Source organism: Siphateles boraxobius, unplaced genomic scaffold (assembly GCF_051911475.1).
Source record: "Siphateles boraxobius isolate OS27281-9 unplaced genomic scaffold, OSU_SipBor_1 20, whole genome shotgun sequence".
In the NCBI taxonomy this organism is placed as follows: domain Eukaryota; kingdom Metazoa; phylum Chordata; class Actinopteri; order Cypriniformes; family Leuciscidae; genus Siphateles; species Siphateles boraxobius.
The window spans coordinates 16,473,481-16,496,829 of NW_027508811.1; the positions used below are offsets into that span (position 1 = coordinate 16,473,481).

At 40.6% G+C, this 23,349-nt stretch overlaps 1 protein-coding gene across 4 annotated transcripts in view; it reads right to left on the reverse strand.

Moving 5' to 3' along the window:
- Positions 1-985: 985 nt before the first annotated feature.
- The window catches only part of pik3ap1 (phosphoinositide-3-kinase adaptor protein 1), a 64,239-nt gene continuing 41,875 nt past the window's right edge, over positions 986-23,349 (reverse strand). Inside the window, exons 1-18 of one of the 4 annotated variants that reach the window (XM_077237147.1) lie at positions 12,396-12,531; positions 11,109-11,242; positions 10,823-11,015; positions 9,972-10,204; positions 9,040-9,184; positions 8,727-8,869; positions 7,531-7,660; positions 7,180-7,376; positions 6,755-6,914; positions 6,442-6,507; positions 5,758-6,033; positions 5,503-5,565; positions 5,185-5,387; positions 5,027-5,087; positions 4,452-4,619; positions 4,072-4,157; positions 3,178-3,278; positions 986-1,999 (exon numbers count right to left, since the gene is read on the reverse strand). In XM_077237147.1, the coding sequence (XP_077093262.1) occupies positions 1,888-1,999; positions 3,178-3,278; positions 4,072-4,157; positions 4,452-4,619; positions 5,027-5,087; positions 5,185-5,387; positions 5,503-5,565; positions 5,758-6,033; positions 6,442-6,507; positions 6,755-6,914; positions 7,180-7,376; positions 7,531-7,660; positions 8,727-8,869; positions 9,040-9,184; positions 9,972-10,204; positions 10,823-11,015; positions 11,109-11,222 (2,451 nt within the window). In that variant the 5' untranslated portion in view covers positions 11,223-11,242; positions 12,396-12,531 and the 3' untranslated portion in view covers positions 986-1,887. Of the gene's footprint in view, positions 2,000-3,177; positions 3,279-4,071; positions 4,158-4,451; positions 4,620-5,026; positions 5,088-5,184; positions 5,388-5,502; positions 5,566-5,757; positions 6,034-6,441; positions 6,508-6,754; positions 6,915-7,179; positions 7,377-7,530; positions 7,661-8,726; positions 8,870-9,039; positions 9,185-9,971; positions 10,205-10,822; positions 11,243-12,395; positions 12,681-23,349 lie in introns of those variants that run through there. The other 3 variants (XM_077237144.1, XM_077237146.1, XM_077237145.1) reach the window with 3 other exon arrangements.

Consider the following 23,349-nt stretch of genomic DNA (forward strand, 5'->3'; position numbering starts at 1 on the left):
TTTAAAAAAAAAAATTGCTGAAAATATACTCACCCCCATGTCATCCAAGATGTCCATGTCTTTCTTCAGTCCAAAAGAAATCAAGTTTTTTGATGAAAACATTCCAGGCTTTTTCTCCATATAATGGACTTCAATAGGACACAAACGTTTCGAGGATCAAATGACAGTTTCAGCGCAGCTTCAAAGGGTTTTAAACGATACTGAGGGACGATGAATAAGGGTCTTATCTAGTGAAACGATCGGTCATTTAAAAAATAAATAAAAAACTTTAAGTTTTATAAGCACAAATGCTCACCTTGCTCTGTTCTGTGATGCATGTTCGTGATCCTGTTCGAACTCATTCATCCAAATGAACAAATCTTTTTTCGAGTCATTGCGTTCGTTGAATGAACGAAAAGACTCGTTCAAAATGAAAAAATATTTTTTCGAGTCATTTCGTTCGTTGAATGAACGAAATGATTCGAAAAATGATTAGTTCATTTGGATGAACGAGTTCGAACAGGAGAGTCACGAACGACGGTACGCGCTCGCGCTGTGCAAGAGAGGGGTGATCAGCGCGTACACGAGCGTGATTGACACTGCTAAGACATTCCTCCTGGCTCTGATTGGTTGTTTCTGACCGGGAGCGGTGTATTTCTGCAAATGGCAGTAGGACCACAGGGAGGAGCCAGAGGAGCTTGATTTTTTTTCACAGATTATCTGTCTCATATTCTACTTTCAGGACAGAGTGACAGTTTTAACAAATATTTGTTTACAAAAGCTACCTACTGGAGGTTTAAGTACCATAATGACTGCTGCAGATTCATACTGCTGTTGAAGTTTTCATAGAAAGCATAAGCAAGCATAAGTAGCATATGCAAGCATTTGCTCATCTGCCTTCACTTTTGACTGCAAAATCCAGTCTCCAGACCTACATTTTTTCTTTTTCGATACCCCTTTACACTCAGATGTATGACACAATAAGGAAGAAAATATATCTCAATACTTCTGTTTCATTGGGACTTTAATCAGTTGTCATCATGGTTGAGAAAACAAACATGAACACACACACACACACACAAAACGCATATCTGCCATTGTCACACTGTACTTTCACACTTAAATACACCGTTTCCATTTTCTCTGCTTTTCTTTGGGTGATATATATCGTAGCCAGCAGTGAAAAGTGAATAAATATTTTTAAAATACAGACAAATATGCTACTTTAAATCTCAAGTGCACTGATCACAGCCAACACAAGCTACACTTTATTGCAGTTTTGAACAGAAAAAAGTTCTAATTAAAAAAGTAGGAATGTTCTTGAGCTAGCTATTTGCTATAACTAACGGCACTCAGAGTGTACAAACCAAATAGCTAAATTGCAAACAAGTGACTATTTGAGAAGATCCTTCAAACATATTGCATATCTTCAGCTGAAGATTTATCATTTAAAACCTATAAATTAAGGTGATAAGTTTGCATTGCAAGTTGAGTCTAGATCAATTCAAATCACTGATACTGGCTGTAACACAAACCTAAAAAATACCGTATTCACAGGCAGTATATGAAAGGTAAGATAGCTTCAAGACTTCTGAATCTGATGTTTGCATATTATCCTGTGTGCTAACTGGATAGTTTTTGAGCATATATATATTTTTGCTGCACAATTCTGTGCAGACTTGGCAGTTGGTAAAAATAATATAGATGGCAAACCAGAATCCTTAAGAGACGCCTTCATACGAACCTCTGTAAGATCACTGACTGACAGTACATCCAAGCAGATGTCTTCTGATTCAGACACAGACAGTATCTTTTCCTCCATCTTGAAGAGACTTACAAATCTCAAAGGCTCAACAAGAAAAGTGCACAGTCAAACAGAACGAAAGCCAGCCATGTTTAAGCAGGCCATCACCATGTCCGTCTTGGTATAGGTGGAGGTGGAATAGACCTCTGTGCAGGCGTCTGAGGAACCGGACGGATTGGACTCGATACGTATCGCTCGTTTAGTACCTCAGGAACTCTAAGAGACAGCAGGTTCAATTTGAAATGTATTCATGTGATGGCAAAGCTGAATTGTAATAAACAATTACAGAATTATCTTTTTTGTTTTTCACTTTTTAAGAAATTTTCGATTAAAAATTTGCTCCCATTGACTTATACTGATAGAATGTTTAGCATTCAAAATGTAACTGCACCGTTCGAATACTGAATTGTGATCGGTTTTGTTTTCCTTGCATACTGTTGTATACTATACATTTCACCATTTAAAGCCACCTCTAACGCCACAATGACTATGTGCTGAAATTAAGCAGAAATTGTGTTAAAATGAAGAAATTACACTAAACTGAAGCATAAACTTTTTTGTTGCTGATTTGCAAATACTAGTATTTTGTTCCAGAGAAATGCAAATCTTGTTCTTGAGTTGGGTTGGATGTGCACACCTCTATTAAATAGTAGCCATAAGGTGAGAATTAGAAGAGGTTATCTGGAGCCCACATCAGAGGGCAGATGTTCTTCACCCACTCTCTGACGCCATACTAATGCATTGGTGTTTGTGTATATCAACTGGTGAAGAAGTAGTGCATTCTTAACCCACACTCCAGATTTAAAAGTTGATACATACTTCTTCTTTCGATAAAGTTACAGATGGAAAGTTAAGCTTCACAAACTCCGGCATTGTGGTTAAGAGTGTTTTGCGATTGATGCTGTGGTTTGTCACATGGGGAGGCGTAGAGTTTCATACATGAACCACCTTAGCCTCATCTACAAACTTTTATCCAGTCATCTGGTACATTCTTGCAGTGAAACTTTTCGAAAATAAAACTAGCTGAAGCCACAAACCTAATATGTACATGCTTTCTCTGTACACCTTCTATTCTCGCTGTGTAAAATAACTCCTGGTTAAATGTATTTTTTATTTAGAGTTAGAAATGTATTTCGCAATAGAGCTATGATAGAAAACATGCCCGTCTTTACGGTTTCACTTTATTTTGATGGTCCCTTTAACACATTCTGTTGACTATAAGTAACGTTGCACCTACATGTCTACTAACTCTCACTAGAAGAGCATCAGTAGACTGGTAGGGTTAGAGTAAGTTGACATGCAGTTGCAAAGTTACTTCTAGTCAACAGAATGTTCAAAAGGGACCATAACAGTTGGTTTTACCTGGTATTGTGTAAGGCATTTTAAACACGTACCTCTCCGTTACACGTGGCGGGAGCCGGGGTGGAGGGAGTACTGGTGGAGTGTTCACTGCAGGCCGGAAAGGCCGTGGAGGAAGCGGAATGTCTGGAGGCTCCTGAACCATGAAAGTAAAGACATATGAACATTAAAAAATAAAGGCGTAATCATTTCTTACATGGTTTTATTATTTGCCTTTAAATAAAATATTCTGATGCAAAATCTCTACTATGGCACACACTCTACTAGTCTCTACTATGACACAATCTAAACACTTTTTCAATTTTAAACCAGTTAATTTTAACCCTACAACCATACATTAAAATTCAAATGTTTGGGGTCTGTTTTTGAAAGTCTCTTAGACATAAAGATATTACGCTCACCAAGTCTGCATTTATTGGATCAAAAATACAGTTAAATACTTACTAATATCAATACAGTTTAAAATAGTTTTCTATTTTAATATATTTAAAAATTGTATTTATTTCAGAAGCCATTACATTCGTCTTCAGTGTCACATTATCCTTCAGAATGAATTCTAATATTCTGATTTTGGTGTTTAAGAAACATTTCTTATTTTAATCAATGTTGAAAACATGAGCTGCTTAATGTTTTTATAGAAACAGTGTCACTTTTTTCAGGGTTCTTTGATGAATAGAAAGTTATAAAGAACAGCATTTATTTAAATTATAAATATTTTGTAGCATTACAAATGTCATTACTGTCACTTTTGATTAATTTTTTATTAATACAGATAAAAGTATTAATTTCTTTAAAACAAGTAATAATCCCACATTTGTATACATTATAAGCAACGAACAAGATTCAGAACAAGTGTTGTTAATGACAGGATGGAGCCGATAATGATCATTATAACCCAAATTAAAAAACGATTAAAGGGAAAAACTGACCTCACATTCACCGTCCATCCCACTGCTGTTGCTAACGGTGCTCTGAATGCTCAATCTGTGACTGCTACTACCTGCACAAGTCAAACCTTTACAATTTCATTGTTGAAATGCAACCATACTTGTAAACATAGTTCAGTGACTTCATCAGTTCAAGTGTACATTTGTGTGGGATCACCCCAAAAGGCTTTAGTTTTAAGAAGACCTCATATGCTAACATTCCCCAAAACATCCTTTGGAAGTTCCATATTAAAATGAATGTCTGAGATGGTAATGCAATAAAATTTTCAAATACACAATGGTACTGAAATGAATGTACCATGGTATCACAGTCCAAGGCATTTTATTGCATGAGATTAAAGAAGTTATTTTTTTTAACATACTAGAAGTGCTGGAGGAGCTTCCTGTCTGCCAGCTTCCTCTCTGCAGCGGTCTACTAACAGGAGGGGGTTGGGCAATCGAATGAGGTGTGGGTTCGTACACGGAGCAGTTCACGTTCATTTGAGAACCCCACTGAACGTTTGTTTGCATCGGTGCTGTAATCATAAGCTCTAATGAAAAAAATAATGGCAAAAAAAAGTTTAGTTACATGCTAAATTCTTGCTGAATCACAAAATGTAACATTCATTTTAATTAGCCCTACCTATGTGCCAGAAACAAAAATATATTATTTTTTAAAATATATATTTTTGTAAGTTAAAAAGCACAAAAATAACTTTCTTTTGCATTATTATTTGCAATAATAGGTGGAAACTATACAGTTAAGTAACTTCATGACAGTTATAAATTCATAATTTTTATACAACAATGGACTGATGGGACCTGAAACTCTTTTACACTTTCCACAGACCATTGGTTTATTATTTTTCATTGAGTCCTAAGAGTTTATATTATAACTTTTCTTGCACACTTTAATAGTACCGCATGTTAACCACTTAGAAGTATATTGTGGAATTACCAGTTGCCCCTTTGCCTCTACAGCGTCGTGTGATGCTGTCTCTTAATCTTTGTAAGTTTTCCTAGAAGCAAATGTAGAGATGGTTACAGAAACCTCAGAGACACCCATTTCATTTGTTAACGTTCTGTTTTGACAATTATCATGGATTTACTTGTTACCTGCTGAAAGCGGAGAGAGCGCCATCTTTTATCTTGATCAAACTGCCAAGCCTTGAACTCCTGCACTGCCTCTTCCACAGTCAGCTCTCCCACCTTCACCCTCTCCTGCAGAGAGATGAGCTGCCTCTGTCCAGGGGTCTTCATGCCAGCAAAGGGGTCATGGTCACTGCTCATGTATCTGTCTCTCACCAGCCGTACAGGCGCTGTAAAAATAGATCATTCCAGCAAGAAAATACTTTCAATTTAATGCATTCATTATCTCTTCATTTGCACCAAAGGTTTGCAATTAGGCTCAAGAAAGACACTGTCACTCAGTACCTAGAGAGGAATCACTTTCTGGCCTTTGGCTGACTGAGTATACAGGTTCCTTGAAGCAAAACACTGTAAAACAGGTCAAATTAAACTGACTGTTAAGATTTGCAATTAAGGCATAGTTCACCCAAAAATGAAAAATGTGTCATCGTTTATTCATCCTCATGCATTCTAAACCCGTATGCATTTGTTTCTTCAGCTGAACACAAAAGAAGATATTGTGAAGAATGTTCATAACCGTAATGAAACTTTGGTTCGCACCTTTGGAAATGTAGGTTGTGTTCTCTTCAGGCTCTGGCAGTTTGGCTGGCCGGGGAATCGGTGCAGGTGGGCGATTGATCACTTCAGGGTTGGAATGTGCCTCCACCGTGTCATAAATTTGATCAGGGCAGCACGGATTATACGGGTCCTCCTCTTCTATATCACCATAGATTTCCGCATGAATGCCCATGTCATGATAATCCTCATTATCCATTTCAGGGAATCCACCATTGGTTGAATTATGTTGCAAGGATTGTAAATGCTTTTCAGGTTGCGCTAAACGAAATTCAAGGATTCAGATTATTTGACAACTGCAAAATATGCATTGTTTGCATACTAGCTTACATTTTTCATATATTAGCAAGCTGCTCTGTTTTCACAGTATGAAACATGCTACATCCTCTAGCAGAGATCGCAGGTTAAATACACATACTAGCAGAATAAGATAAGATGGCATAGCTAATGTATCTATTTCCGGGCATTTTGCATTACAAATATGAGGACAATATTGTAAACTTTTACAGAACTGTTGTACATTTAATGAAAGGTAAAGACAGCTTTGGCATAAATGCATAAAGACAGATAGCTGAAGGGTGTTGTTATCACATGGGGAAAAGTGACAAAAAAAAGTCACAGCCACTCAAAAAACTGTTATTTTCTGTCTGTCATTTCTTATTGATGTACCTTCAAAAAACTTTCTCAGCATTGTCTCCGTGTTGGAGCCCTCCAAAGCGCCTTCCAAATCATCATCTGTAGAAACAGAGATTTTGTTTACATATTTTACAGTACGTATCTTCAACATCTGGAAACAGGCCAATAAAACATGTCTTTAAATGCTTATAATTGTAACTTCATTCTCATATATTTATAGGATAGCCCTAGTAAAGAAATACCTCTAAAAAAACAATAGAAATGCTTCAACTTTATTCATTAATAACGAATGTTTTGTGTAAGAAGAAATACACTCGAGTTTTGAAAGAAAGTGCCATGTACAAACCCATCTCAGGATTCAGTTTCACCATACACTCGTAAATGTCCTCATTATCGAAATTTGAGATGAAATTTTGGGAAGCTGTCAACATATCCTCGTAGATATCCTCATTGTCAGGGTTGTTCTGAGATTCCTCCATGTGGGTCTTCACTATATCTACGGTCTCCTGTTTGGTTTTAAGAAAGACAGAAAGTTTACATAAATAATTAGCATCATCACTGCTATTTTGAAATGAAGGCAATACAGTTGTACAAATGTATGCTGATCACTAAATAATGATGCCTAAATAACAAAACTACATCATTTAATTTCCATTAACAATTGTCTGTTATATGTGCCCACAGGATTTTAGGAAATGATGGCTGGCTCGGTTTACTACATTTTGTAGCCAGTTACAAAAATCATCAAGAATATTTACGCAATGAACTCACAACATAGTTATCCATGAAGTGTCTTAAATCAGAGAAGCCACTCTTCTCAGCCAGGTTGTTAGGGTAATCCCCATCTTTGTTCATCACACTGTAGGCCTGCACGGCTCCGGGGCACCGCATTAACAAGGACGTTAATTTTTTTAAGCCATATTTGGCCGAGAAGTGAAGCAGTGTTGGGAGTTCCACATTACGGCTATCTGAAAACAAAGATCTCTTCTTATTGTCGTTCAATAGATTGTTAATGTTTCCTGGCTTTGAAAAACACTGGTGTTAAGTAATCTACCACCATAAAAGATATTAATGATAAGCTAGACTTTTTATAAACTATATACAGTATATGAAACCACGTACTTGCTTCTGTGCTATCTGCAATCTGACTAATTCCAAATACTTGTAATCCATTTAGAGGCATATGTTCTTCCAGAGAGTCTGCGAGCAAATTATCCAATGACTCGGGCACCTTTGATGTGATATCAAATGCCTGAAAATTGAATTAAAGAAAAAAATCAGCATAATATTTGTCTTTAAATTCAAAGGTCCTTTTCTGTAACTAAACTTTTAAAAAGGCGAACATTGTAGTCCACTTGTTTGTAATTTGTGAATGATAATAAAATGTTTATGTTGATCTGAAAAGTTTACTGCTCCTGTTGCCTCACACAAACTAAAATGTCTATAATGTACTTATTGTTATCGACTAATCAACAAATTACATAAAGAATCTTGCATCTTGCATCAGTTCAGGCTTGTGGGCTGCCATTCAGACATCTGTACGCTATCAGGCCACTTGTGGGACTGTCACAGATATTTGACATTTTTTAAATGACTGCATATTTTAATATATCTTATATTAAATAATATAATATAATATTAAATAATTATGAGATATTACATTTTTCACAATACCATAATGTATCCTAAAGGAATTTAAAATATCAAGTGAAGTCATGTTTATTGGTATAGTGCTTTTCTCTATACTTTATCCTTTTTATATATGATCATAAATGTTACCCTGGACCACAAAACCAGTCACAAGGGTCAATTTCTTGAAATTTGGCTGAGATACAACTATTTGAAATTCTGGAATCTGAGGGTGCAAAGAAATCGAAACATTTAGAAAATCCCCTTTAAAGTTGTCCATTTATGTTCACGACTGTGCTGCATTCACTCACAAAAATAAATGTTTTATATATTTATGGTAAGAAATGTACAAGATATCTTCATGGAACATGATCTTTACTTAATATCCTAATGATTTTTGGCATAAAAGAAAAATTGATAATTTTGACCCATACAATTATTGTTGGCTATTGCCACAGATATACCCGTGCTACTTGTGACTGGTTTTGTGATCCATGCAGGGTCATATATGAGATGTACATTTCTATGAAGCTACTTTGAATGATACATATTGTGAAAAGCACTAAAGAAATAAACATGACATGACTTAACTCCGTTATCACGTTCATTCACAAGTTATTTCACTGTACGTGATCTCTTTTATTGGTATGAAGCTTTTTTCTGTTTTAACCGATTGTTTTTTTCATTACCTGACACATGAACTGCATTGGATCCGTTGCTTTCTCTAGATACCTGCAGATTTCCTCCATTTCTGTGAAATATGTTACTGTTGTTGAATAGACCACAGACTCATTATTATAAAGAGTCAATGAGACTTTCCCAGAAGGCATTTCTAAGAGAGAAAAAAAGTTAATAAAACAACTTTTGACAAAGCCTCAAAGACAAAGCTTCTCTTATAATAAATGGGCACATTAACAGGAAACAATATGCAAATTCAGTTGAAAGTGAAAAAGCATAGAGGAACTGATATGAAAAGTTCCTCTTTCTGGGTTTTTGTCTTACCAGGTGACTGTACAGTAACAATACACTCGTTTACAAGAGTCCCAGGCACTCGCTGCGGTGTTGAGCGCTGAGAGTGAAACTCCACCTCCAGGCTGCCCTCATCCACAAATTTCTTTGCCATGATTATATAAATATTCACACGATTCTTTATGGGAACAAACAAATGGTGAGAAAGTCATGACACCATGTTAAATACTGTAAATGACACTGAGTAACGCTAGCTGATGATTGGTGTTGATTTAGCAAATGTCAGCAAATGCTTTTGAATCAAAGGCTGAAACTATAGTTTTTAACAATGTAAACGGATTTCACAAATTTCAAAAGTAACAATAGTTTACAATGTAGAGGGTAGTGAGTCAAAACATAGTTTTAAAAATATGAACAACACTGACAGTATATCTGTCAAGCCATGAATACACTAAAATGTTGAAATGTCCACACCATGAGGCATACTGCATAAAATGTCTCTTCAGCCATTAAATTAAATTAGTCATAATTTGATTCATTATGTTCTCACATAATCAAATTGATTGATTTAAAAATACAAAATGACTGAACGGAGTATTTAAGTGTTTAGTAAAAACACCCTACGGGCAGGATCAAACTTTGTAGGCTTCAAAAGAAGAACTTCATTCACTGGAAAATAATATACGATTTAAAAAGAACAGCATTGGCAGTAATTGTTTTAGTCATATCTCTCATGGCTGTTACATCATCCTTATTTCATCATGTCACTGAACTAAAAATGGCTTAAATAATCTAAATCAAGCTTCTTAGATAGGGGCCCATACAGAACGGACTTCCTGACTCACTTAAAAACACAAAAAAGTGTGATCTCAAACCATGTGAGCTTCATGCTGAGATTAACAACTAAATATTCTTGGAAAAGGTTAATATTTAGGCTCTGCATGCATCACATGCCGTGCACTTACCCCACATGGTATTCTGTCCGGTTGGACGGTGAGGCAGATCTGGTCGTCTTGTGGCTCAGTGGCATTTGAACAAGTCTGCTCAATGGGACAAAGATCATTCCCGTTCATCTGATGATGTTCAGTCTCATCGGGTAAAGTTAAGGTGTCAGGAATATCAGATATTGTGAACTCATCCATGCGTTCTTCAAGTTCAATTTCATATGTATTCTGGCTATGATGTTCACTAATGGATTCTAAAATGAAAAATTATATATTTAAACTTTACTTCAGTTCAACCTCTTTACGTTTAGCAAGATTAATAATGAACCACCATGCAAAAATATTTATGGACAAAATAAAAAATGAAATAAACCACAGGCCTATGGAAGCTTGTTTCTGCAACGGAATAGAAAATAAAAAAAGTTAATTGCGATTTTTTTATCTTACAATTATGACTTCTACCTCTTGAAATTGGGATTTAGAGATAAAAAGTCACAAATGCATTTTCTATATTTTATTCTGTGGCGGAAACAGGCTTCCATACTGACCACAGAGTAAACGTTAATTAAGCCAACCTCTCTATGTTAAGTAAGATTTTGCATGGTGGATCATCTTAAAATATAAATTTATTAGAAATAAATAAAGCTATTAAAATATAAATAAACCATAATATGTAAATACACAAATATCAATCTTATATTTAAAAATTACAGTTGAATACAACACAATGTGCACTTCTTTTTCAGTTATGTTAATGTTCAAATATAAAAATCTTTTTAGGCCATCTTTGTATCGTTGTTGTAGGTGAACAAAAGTGGAAGTATTAATATGTTCTGATGCTGAATGAGACATATATTATAAAAAATACATACCATCATCTATGCACTCAAGGACAGTAGACACATATACTGATGGTTCATCTTCTGAGTTGAGCTTTCTCCAATGTTCCCAGTGTTCAAAATAGTGTGCTGACACTTGCCTTTCTGATACACCACACAAAAAAGCGACAACTTTGTGAGGAGGCTGAAGAAGATCCCGGAAAGTGTCCTGAAAGTCTGGGTCATGCTGCATGTCCAAGAAAACAGTAGACACCAAAAGCATGATACACTTGCTGGAGCCAAACAGCTCATAATTGTTCGGGCAAATCTGTTCTTTTACATCATACAGAATGACGGAGCCCTCCAAAAAGTTACATGATGTGGCCAAGATTTGCTGTAGATACTCGGCCCATTCGCTGGCCTCACTGGTATGAACAACTAACACCTCACACATCGTGGAGTATCCAGGTTTTTCTGCAAAACAATGGATAATAAATGCACATAAATGCTTTTAATTTTAATAAAAGAAAAATTCACAAGAATTCTTCATAATTTAAAACAATTTAATGGTTAATCAACTACAAATAAATGTGAAAGGAACTCATTTAAAACTGTTTCCTTTCAATGAAATGTTTGCATTCAAATCTAAACCAGTGGTATGTCACCAAAACTGATTAATTTTTTTAAATGATAAAATATAACAAGTTAGAAGAGTGAAACAAAGCACACTCCAAACAACTATAATTTGCTTATTAATGAAGAACTGAACTCCTGGCATGTTGCAGAGGCTACATTGTTAAGCCAGACACTTTTTGTCATATGATGATTAAGAAATAAGTTGGTTTTGTCAACCAAAATGACATCAACATTGAAATTATCTTTTGTCTCCTACAAATGCTCTATAAATAACTCTATAAGTGTCTGTGTACAAATAATGTGGAATTTAAAAGACATGATATGAATGCAGAATTTCCCAGTGGAATTCTATAAATTAGAGCAAAGTAAGAAGGACCATCCACTATGACCCACATCAACACTACTGAGCCAATCAAATGATCAACATAAATAGCATAAAATTGTGAAACTATCTACATATCTGTGTGTCTGTCTTGCTTTTAATGTAATCTGAGATCAATTCACTTCCATAGGCTTTCTCAGGAAACTTCTTAAGGTTTTCCACATCAATAGTTACAGTACAGCACTGCTCTGAATATAGTCGACTTTGCATTGGGTTAGAGCACACACTTCACATCAAAATATGCAGAAAAGGAAATGCGATTATATATCTTTATATAGGCCTATTTATTTATTTTTCCCCCCACAAAGCTGATTGGTTTAACATTTAATGTTAAAGCACAACTACAGGAATATTTATTATTCAACTTCCTTATTGCTTTTACCAAAACTATTATTTTGCATCAAAATTGCTTACATGTCATCTTTAACATTTTCAAACAAGATATTAAGAAACCTTCTGATCTCAATCTATTCAAATAACCAATTCAAATTCCAAAAAATTACTTCAAAACTACAATTTGATTTCTTCTTAGTTTGGTCTTTAGGTTATTTGTTCCGGTGGAACATTTTAATGTCAATAAAATGAGATTTTGATTTGAAAATGACGTACCTTGCTTCTTGTGATGAGACTGCAGGGTTGTAATAAACAGTGCCTTGTTTTAGGGACCGTACAGTGGCTGCACCTTCCGACAGCGGCTTTCCACTTATATACACACTCTCTGTCTATGCCTTCTGATCAAAATACGTTTCGTATTTGACTGTTATACATGACTGTTTTGCCTTCAGCCCATGACTTACATCTACTAAAAGAAACAGTCCATTTCCTGATGGTGGGCGGTGGCGTCACTTCCTAAAATACTCTGCAACTGCCTAAAGCATCACAGACAGAGCTACTGTAGGCTGTTGTGACTCTATAAAACGGTAAGAAAATTTCCCAGACAAGTTAAATGCAGAAGTTAAGTAAATCTTCCCTGTAACATCTATATTTAAAAGAGCCAGACCATTCATAAAACTTGCACAGCATCTATACAGATTACACTTTTAAGTTGCCACTTGAGTTTCTCAAAGACATGCATGCAAAATATCATGATTACATTTCAATAATGTTTCATTTTAGCATATTTTTTCTTCTGTCTGAAATTTACACCAGTTTAAACCACCTGTTTTATTTTAATATTTCAGTAACACTTTACAATAAGGTCTCATTTGTTCACATTAGTAAAGGTAGGCTTTTAGCTAATGCGTCTTGGCGCAGAGGCCTTCATCGGGGCTTCTTCAGGCATTTTTAGCCCTGATGAAGGCTTGTGCGCCGAAACGCATCAGCAAAATAAAGATCAATATCTTTTAGATCTATCTTCTGACTATTTTGATCTCTCTATTTCACAAGTGTTGCTGATATTGTCCCAAAATTCAAAGATTAATAAATGTTGTAGAAGAACTTTTAATTCTTAATTCATGTTAAACTAATGTTAACAAATTAAACATTATTGTAAAGTGTTTCCTTATTTTATGATTCGGAGCCCTAGCTGTTAATGATATTGGAAGTCTGCAATTCTACTGTAACTGGCATTTAATTGTTTGACTATGTATGCAAATACAGAAGCAATGCAAAACCACTCTAAAGTTCCTATTAAAAGCTTGCTAATGTTATTATTCAGCCTATTATTGACTAAAAGGAGGAAATAAAACACTGCAGTTTCTGCTGTTCCAGGTACATTTGAGTCAGGTTACAGCCAAATGTTGAAGTGAAACATACATTGTGATACTAAAGTGGAGATAAATTAAGACACAAGCAGTAACCACACTTTCATGGAATGAAGATTCCCAAGTAGGCAATATAAGCAACATTTCTATAATTTATATGTCTACAGTCAGGCAACATGAGTTCTGATAGGTCAATGACCAGAAACCTTTGCAAGTGTCACCGACCCCATGAGAGGTTTCATCAGGATGTCTTCTCTGCTCTTTTGTATTCTCAGAATTTTGAACTTGTTTAGTTTAGTGACATAAAACAAGAATAGTAGGTGTTAGAAGAAAGTTCCACCTTGTAGTGAAGGATGTTCTTATGGCACATTTGAATTAACATAAACTTCAGCAACTTTAGAGACTTAACTGACAAATATTAGAGGCTTGTTAAATTATAAAGAATATCTATAAATGAAACATGTTAATAGTATAACAGACACAAACGCTACCTATTAAAAAATGTCTAGCTCATCTTGTTGTTTAAACTTATAATATTGGCTGTTTGGATTTATAAGTTTGGGAAACATGAGTGTCATTTTGATGTTAATTGCTGTTAACATCAACAAGATAGACTCGGCAATTTAACAAAACCCAACAGCTGCTGCGCTTTGCTGTTTGTTGATTGACCAGCCAAATATTAAAAAAGTAGCAACCACATGGTTGCTATGTACATACTATATACATACTATGTAATCTCTATCAATTTTAGAAAGGGATAGTTCACCCAAAAAAGAAAATGCAGTCGTTATTTACTCACCCTCATAGTGTCCCAAACCTGTGTGAGTTTATTTCTTCTGTTGAACACAAAATAGATATTTTAAAGTCCCCCTGTGGTCAATAATTTTATCCCTTAAAACGACTCGGTTACTAACGTAACCTCGGTTCCCTGAGAGGAGGGAACGAGTATTGCGTAAGTAGCTTACGCTATGGGAAAACTCCTTTTCTCGAGAATATTGAAGTCTTTATGTAAAACGCATTGCAGCTGCACAGCTGACAGCAATGAACGAAGGAAGCTCGGTCATTGGCTGTGCTGCGGCAACTTGCTCGAACCAATGACGGGGCGACTCTGAATGCGCGACCAATGAGCGAGCTTCGCGCCCGCGTGCGTCAGAGCCCGCCAAGATGGGCGTGGCCAAGAGCTATTTATTGGGCGCCCCGTCATGAGAGTTCTTTAGGTTAAAACGACTGAAGCGAACTAACCAAGCACAAGCACGGCAGCTTACGCAATACTCGTTCCCTCCTCTCAGGGAACCGAGGTTACGTTAGTAACCGAGTCGTTCCCTTTCGAGAGGTCTCTCCTATTGCGTAAGTAGCTTACGCTATGGGAACACCATGCAAAACGCCGTGCGTGCTGAACTTCGCCTTATGATAGCCAGAGGCAGGTGCCTGAGCTGAAAAGCAAAGTTATCATCCAACTAGCTGGCAGAGGCGAGCTTTATATGTGGGAAAAATACAGAGCGGCTAGAAGGCGCTCAGTGTGACACAAGCACATACATAATCTAGATACGAACTCGTAGTTCAACTAGTATCATGCTGATAGTACATTGGAATGCAATGTCGGGACCTGTAGGTTGTAGAACCTGATAAATGTGGACGGTGAGGCCCAGCCTGCCGCCGCACAAATATCCTCGATCGGTATCCCGCTCGACCATGCCCAGGAAGAAGCCACACTCCTGGTGGAGTGTGCTTTGACTCCCCAGGGGCATTGAAGTCCCTTAGCTTCATAAGCCAGCGCTATAGCCTCAACTATCCAGTGAGAGATTCTCTGCTTTGAAACGGCGGAACCTTTCGTACGGCCGCCAAAGCATACAAACAGTTGTTCTGTCTGTCTGAATAGGGCAGAACGCTCCAAATACACTCTGAGAGCCCTAACGGGGCAGAGTAGATTAGCGTCGTGTTCGTCTGCTGGAGACGATAGCGCAGTTAGGGAGATAACCTGTGCTCTGAAGGGAGTGGTGAGCACTTTAGGAATAAACCCATGTTTCGGTCTAAGGCCGACCCTGCAGTCGTTAGGTCCGAATTCTAGGCAGGCAGCGCTTGTCGAAAGCGCGTGCAGGTCGCCCACTCTCTTGACCGAGGCGAGTGCCAGCAAGAGCGCAGTCTTGAGCGAGAGCTGTTTAAGGTGCACGGTTCGGAGTGGTTAGAACGGGGGCCCTTTAAGAGCGTCTAGGACAGTAGCTAGGTCCCAGATCGGCACTGAGGGGGGGCGTGAAGGGTTCATCCTCCTAGCGCCCCTTAGGAAACGAATAATTAGGTCGTTTCTTCCCAATGGACGTTCCATTACAGGGTTGTGTGACGCTGTGATGGCCGCCACATATACTTTGAGCGTGGAGGGGGTGCGGCCCGCCTCCAGAAGCCCTTGTAGAAAAGCGAGTACGTTCGTAATCTCGCATGTTTCAGGGTTCAGGCCCTTGGCATTACACCAGTCACTGAACACTTTCCATTTCTGAGCATATAAGCGTCTCGTGGAGGGCGCCCGCGCCTCAGCGATGGTTTTTAGTGCTCCGCTCGTGAGGTTCCTGGGAACCCGTTGAGGGGCCATCCATGAAGGGCCCACAGATCGGGCGGGGATGAAATATCATCCCGCTGGCCTGACTGAGGAGGTCTGGCCTCAGTGGAATCGGCCGTGGTGCAGATTGCATTTGCATCAGATCTGGAAACCATGTTTGGTTCTTCCAGAGTGGGGCTATCAGAAGCACTGCGTTTTGCTCCTCTCTGACCCGACTGATGACCTGTGGCAGCATCGCGATCGGGGGAAAGGCATATAAGGGGCGGCTCGGCCAGCTCTGGGCGAGTGCGTCCGTGCTTTTCGTGAAGAAAAGAGAGCAGTGCGCGTTCTCCTTGGAGGCGAAGAGGTCGATCTCCGCTTTGCCAAAGGTTTTCCATAACCACTGAATCGTCAGCGGGTTGAGAGCCCATTCTCCTGGGAGAATCTTGTCTCTGGATAGCATGTCTGCCCCCTGGTTCAGGGCGCCTGGCACATGCGCTGCTCTCAGCGAGCGCAAGTTGTGCTGGGACCATAAAATGAGTCTCCTGGCCATTGAATGCATGGAGCTCGACCTGAGTCCACCCTGGCGATTTATGTACGACACTACCGTCATGTTGTCCGTTCGGACCAGGACGTGTTCGTTTTTTAGATGTGGAAGCAGGGCTCTGAGAGCCGAAGCGACCACTTTCATCTCCAGACAGTTTATGTGTAGGCGCTTTTCCGGGTTTGACCAAAAGCCGGAGACAGGCCAGCCCTCGTAAAGGGCCCCCCAACCTATTTTGGAGGCATCTGTCGTTATCATCTTTCTCCTTGTGTTCACACCCAGACTCACGCCTGACTGGTACCAGTCGGCGGCTTTCCAGTGCGTCAGGGCTTTTATACAGCCGTGGTTCGCTCTGATTAAAAGGTGGCCCGAACGCCACGCGTGAGTAGGGACGCGGCTCTTGAGCCAGCGTTGGAGAGGGCGCATATGCAACAATCCTAAATGGAGTACGGCCGATGCTGAGGCCATGAGACCGAGCATCCTCTGAAACCGCTTGACGGGGGCGCGCGCGCCCGCCCTGAATGATGTTGCAAGGCGCCGGATGGTGAGCGCGCGCTCTGATGAGAGACGCGCTGTCATTTGCATCCAGTCTAGAACTATTCCCAGGAAAGAAATCCTCTGGCTGGGAGATAGTATGCTTTTTGCAAAATTGATTCTTAGACCAGGCATTCTAAATGGCTGATAATCCAAGATCTGTGTGTTATTAACTGACTCTCTGATTGTGCTAGGACCAGCCAATCGTCGAGATAATTCAGTATTCGCACTCCCCTTCGTCTCAAGGGGGAAAGTGCTGCATCCATACATTTCGTGAATGTACGGGGAGCCAGGGACAGGCCGAACGGAAGTACTGTGTACTGGTAAGACTGTCCCTCGAAAGCGAATCTCAGAAACGGCCTGTGATGAGGCGCTATTGGAATGTGAAAGTAAGCATCTTTCAGATCCACTGAGAGAAACCAATCTCCTGGGCGTACTTGCGCGAGGATATGCTTGGTTGTTAACATTCTGAACGAGCGAATCATTAGTGCTTTGTTCAGGTGTCTGAGATCTAGGATGGGGCGGAGACCGCCATCCTTTTTCGGGACGAGAAAATAGCGGCTGTAAAAACCTTCCTCGCTCATAGAGGGGGGAACAGTTTCCACAGCGCCCTTTTCTATTAGTTTGCGCACCTCGGTGCGTAGAACATGTGAAAACTCCTTTCTCACTTTCGTCTCGACCACAGTCGTAAAACGTGGTGGTCTGCGAGCGAACTGGAGCGAGTATCCGTGCTTTACTATATCCAATACCCATTTCGGCATATCTGGAATGTTTTCCCGTGCCGCTGCGTGTACAGATATGGGCTGAATACAGGCTAGGGGCGGGCCGCTGTGACGTAGGGACCCGGCCAGCGAATCGCCTGAGCTCGTGGCTCTCCGAGGCGCGGGCGCGCGCTGAGCAGCTGAGTGAATGGGCGCGTGTGTGATTACAACAGCGCGCGCTGTGTCTGTAAAACTCGCAGCCTGAGCTGGGGTTGTGTTTGACACTGTAAGGACAGTGTTTATAAGTGGGGGTGCATAAACAGTGGCAGGCACACTCGTCACTTTTATAATGTTTCCCGCTTTTACTGGGGGTGAATTTATAACTGTGTGAACAGTGCTTGTGTGTAGTGGTGCGTACATGACCGTAGGCACGTGATCTACATTCATGGGGCGCGCAGCCTGAGCTGGGAATGAATTTGGCACTGTTTTGACAGTATCTGGGAATGCACACTTTGTGGACATGTGAACCCTTAGTGACACAGGCAGAAAAAGACTCTTTTTGTGTTTTCTGTGCGTCGCCGTAAAAACGGCGTTTGTTTGCAGGTGAGCGAGCTCTTTGACTGGCCCATTGACTGCTGTATGGACATATCCAGCCGCCTGTAAGGGGACTGGGTAATGTTTGAGCTTTTGCAGAGAGAGTGGTCCGGCTTTTGCGAGACACGCACTCTCTCTTCTCATTCCTGTGGCTTGGACGGCTTTCGAGGCTCAGGGTTCAGCACAATCTTGGGCAGAGGACCCCGTCGCTCAGACGGCGGCTTGCGGTTGTGAGAGCGCGAGCGGCGTCGAGTGTCAGCCTGAGGCGCGGGCTGAGAGGCGGTGGGAGCTGTTCTAGCCCGCTGCGGCTGTAGCGGTCTCTGTCTGCTCTGCGATGAGCTGGAGCGCTTGGGCAGGAAATGGCGCATAGCTTGTGAAGCGCTCTGGGCCTCAGTGAAGCGTTCGGCGAAACCCTTAACCGCCGGTCCAAACAGCCCGCTGGTGGAGATAGGCGCGTTCGAGAAATGGCGCCTTATCCGCGTCCTTCATCTCCGTCAGAGTTAACAACAGATGGCGCTCGAGAACAGTCAAATTAGCCATGGCACGGCCAATAGACTAGGCGGTGGCCTTCGTGGCTCGCAGAGCTATATCAGTTGCGCTGCGTAGGTCCCTGAAGGCTTCGGGTTCGGGGTCAGACTCGTCCATAGAGCGGAGAAGAAAAAGAAGGCTTTAAGCGCGCAGAGTGGGGGGCTTTCCACGACTTGGTGAGTTCGTCGTGAACTTCCTGGAAGAAGGGAGAAGGCCTTTGCCGAGGGGCCTGCTGGCACCCCTGCAGAAACCACTCATCCAATCGGCTCCGGGTTGATTCTTCGGGAGAAGACCAATCGAGCCCGAGGTCTTCCACGGCCTTAGAGAGGACACGGATAATCTCGGTATCCATGGTGGAGCCCCCGCTCGTGCTAGCTAGCGTCGACGGGGCGGGGTCAAGAGTGGAGCCCGGCCAGTCGTCCGATGCAGCGTCAATGGACAAGCTGTCATCTATTCCCCCATCGTCCTCGGACGCGCCGAAAGTCACAAGGCCCACCGCTCTGCTAGAGGGGTGTAGGTCCGGCTGGGTGAACTGAACCGGCGGTGGGGAAGGCAAGAGCGGCGGTGAAGCACGCGGAGACTGGCTCGGCGTGACGTCACTGAGCTCAGGTTCAGGAAGCCTCTGTGAGCGGCGCTTTTTCTTGCGCGGCTCAAACAGAGGGGTGGCGGCGATGGGCTCGCTCACGGCGAAAGCGGCGAGGCGAGCCCGCAGTGCGGAGAGACCCAGGTCATCACAATCCGGGCATCCGCCCTTGGTCAAAGCAGCTACTGCGTGGTCCCGGCCCAGGCAGCGAGCGCAGATGATGTGACGATCCCGTCCGGGAGAAGGTCTCTGCACGACGCGCAGGAAGGCATTTGAAACAACGCCTCAGAAATTAGCTCTTTTAAAAGTGTCGCGGGGCGAACAGATGTAAAGATACTTGCGTGTGTGGCACGCCGTAGGATGGCGTTCGAAGGCGGCTGAAGGTGCCGACGTCCTCGTAGCAATCCCGCTGGTATGCTTTTCGACGGCGGCAAAGGCTTCAATAATCCGGAGGATCCAGCGAAGAAGGTGTTCACTGAAGGAGATTAAGGGCCTGTCCCAATACCTCCCCTTACCCTAGATTTCTGCCCTAACCCTTGTTTTTGCGCGTTCTCGTGTAGGGGTAGGGTGTCCCAATACTCTAAAGAGCATGGGGGAGTGCTATTTTCCCCTTAAAATCAACCCTCAAACCATAGTGCGGTCTGATGCAGGCTTAAAACGAAGTGGAAGATGAAATTACCCAGGATACCTTGCGGACTCAGCAAGCTAAATGTTTTTAAACAAGATGGCGGACACCGCTGGAAAGGAAGAATTGAAGTATATTTTCAAAAATAAGCATGTTAAAATTTCTAAATATGTTGGAATATGTTAGTTTGATGCACATCCAATGGACTGTTAAGTTTTGAACACTAATGTTAGAAAATATTTCACAAAGCTATCTATCCGACGATGTTCATCTGCCGAGTGCTTCGAGAGGTCTGCCCATCAAATATACATCTGATCTGGTTCATCTAATTTTATTTTCGATTTTGGATTCCAAGGATTATAAAAAGAAGATGTGAGGTAAAACTATTAAAAACTAGCCGCGTTCGTCTAACGTTAGTGCTTCATCTTTTTCTTCACAGCACGCTGAGAAATGACAGCGCGCTGTGAAGAAAAAAGATGAAGCTCTCCCTAACGTTAAACCCAAACTGCACTGAGCACAATCAATCAGTGATTGTTGTAAAATTGCTAATTCTAAATTGCGGGAGGTGTTTGACTGTAAAAAGTGCTATTATAAGCACAATGATCTGCGAACGTTGACCCTGTTCCCATGGCGGCGAGCGCTCGGAAACGGACTGCAACTAGACAAGCGAACTATATTTTGGGTTTCATGTGCGCGTCTAAACGATTAAATACAGACAAAAATATGGCGAATGCGTCTTCTATGTTCCACACGTCTCTGCTGATTCATCAGACGTAGATAAACGAACACAGGCCACACAACAGCTGGAACCGGCATTTTCTGAATGAAAATAGTATTAGACACGTTGACGCTGCGCGTGACGTAGTGAGGTTTGCTGCGCGTGACCTAGTGAGGTTTACCGCGCTAATTTGCATATAGTGGTGTCCCATTTCATAGAGAAAGATCTTCAACTCCACTCTCCTTGTTGAGGGGACTTTAATTTCGAGGGCACTCAAACCCAAGTGGAAGTTTTAAGGGGGGAGAAATGGGACAGGGCCCTAAATCTAAAGAACTCTCATAACGGGGCGCCCAATAAATAGCTCTTGGCCACGCCCATCTCGTCGGGCTCTGACGCGCGCGGGCGCGAAGCGCACTCATTGGTCGCGCTTCCTTCGTTCATTGCTGTCAGCCGTGCAGCTGCAATGCGTTTTACATAAAAGGCTTGTTCGACTTGAACCAGGGCTGCAAAGTCCGATCGGTTTATGACATCAAAGTACCGCGAGAGCGATTAGAGAGCAGACGGCTCCTTATGCTTTTGAATCGCTCTCGCGGTACTTTGATGTCATCAACCGATCGGTCTTTGCAGCGCCGGTTCAAGTCGAACAAGCCTAGCGACTTCAGTATTCTCGAGAAAAGGAGTTTTCCCATAGCGTAAGCTACTTACGCAATAGGGGAGACCTCTCGAAAGGGAACGTGAATCCAGGATCGCTGTCGTCAGAGAACCTAAGAGAACCGTTTAAGAGATTGTATTCAACACCCTTAAGTTATTATCTTAGGTAAGGGGAAATCGCCCCTTAAGTATCATACTTGAAGGGAAAACTTAAGGTGCTTTATGCAACCGGGCACTGTATTTTAGTTGTGTTGTGTTTTGTTTTTGTATTTGTATTTTATTTTAGCCAGCAGTCGGCGCGCGGGGCTGCTGACGGTATTTTGGTTTGTTTATTTTATTTTAAATAAAGTAGGCTATATTTTGATTGTTTGCCGGTTCCCGCCTCCTTCTTCCCTGAACATTGCTACAGAAACCAATCAGGAGGGAACAGGTGGATGAACTCAAACAATAATCAGATAACAAGGGGGAGGGATCAGACAATGACACGAGCACATGGCCCAAAATAACAAAACACCCGTGCAGCACAAGACAGGGGCATGTGACATCAATGGGTGCCGTCAACTATCTGGTAAATTTTGACAGTCAAAAAAATAAAAACATTTAAGTATTCATGTTATTACGCTTTATCCATTTTCATTTGTAGATTTCAATTACAAAACATATCTTTAAAGGCTGTTTTCTCAGAATGAGTTTTTTTCCCCTCATGTAACCCAAAAATCTCCAGTTCAGTAGCTCTTATACACCAAACTTTTATTAACTAGGATTATTCCTATCTATAGACTATTCTTAAAGTTTTAGAGGGGTTTGTTATCTGATTTGTAAAATATTTTATGCCTATAAACATGATGATTTTTTCTGGCGTTTGACAGTATTACCTGATTTATAGAGTGATAATTAGAGATATCCAATCCCCTTTGTAGAAAAAAATGGAACTCTAAAATGTCAACAAAATGAAATCGATTTTGAACCTGGCTTTATCCAATGTTATGATTTCTGATCTGGAAATGTATGCAAAGTAGTGCATATGTAATTAGATATTGCATCTTTAAACATAACTTTTCAGACAACTTGTATTAAAGGACAATTGTCCTAATGTACTGTGATAATGTACTGTGACACACTAAATCCACACTTTCTCTAATACTACCTCCGAAGATGAGTATGTACATTTTGTAAAACGTTTGCAACTACTTTTTATCACTTAATTAGAAGCACCACAATTAAATTGTGTCGTCTGTTACATGGGGATTACTAATCAGATACTTATAAGATTATTTTATTGTGCAAAGTATTGACAATCAAAATGTATAAATAAAGCTCTGTAAAAACATTACTTGCAGAGTGTCCCATTGGTTAATCAGAAGTTCTACACACACTCGCATTCTTCATGTCTAATTGAACACTTCACTTGGGCTAAATACAGGAAACGTTTCATGTAAATAAATAGGCAAGAGGTAAAGTAAAAAGACCACAAGTATGGGTATTGGGAAAGGCCACATGTATAAATAATTAAATTCACGTGAAATTTCCACCAACTCACAGGAAGTACAAGAGGCCTGCGTGTCTGTGACATACACTGAACTGTAGATAGCGCCAGAGTGTCTGGAAGAGAGAGAGCAACAGTGACTGAACCAAGGCGTGTACATCAAGAGTTGATGATAACAATAAAATAGAGAGGACAACACAATAGAAATAAGTTAGCACTTCTGGTTCTATAAAATACATCAGTAATACCCTCTTGTGATTTTTTTTTAAAGCTTTACTTGTCTTGTAAAAGGCAGTTGCTAACAAGTGGCTAAATGGGACTACAGATGTTGTCAGAGATATTAAACGGCATCACACTTTTGCAAAT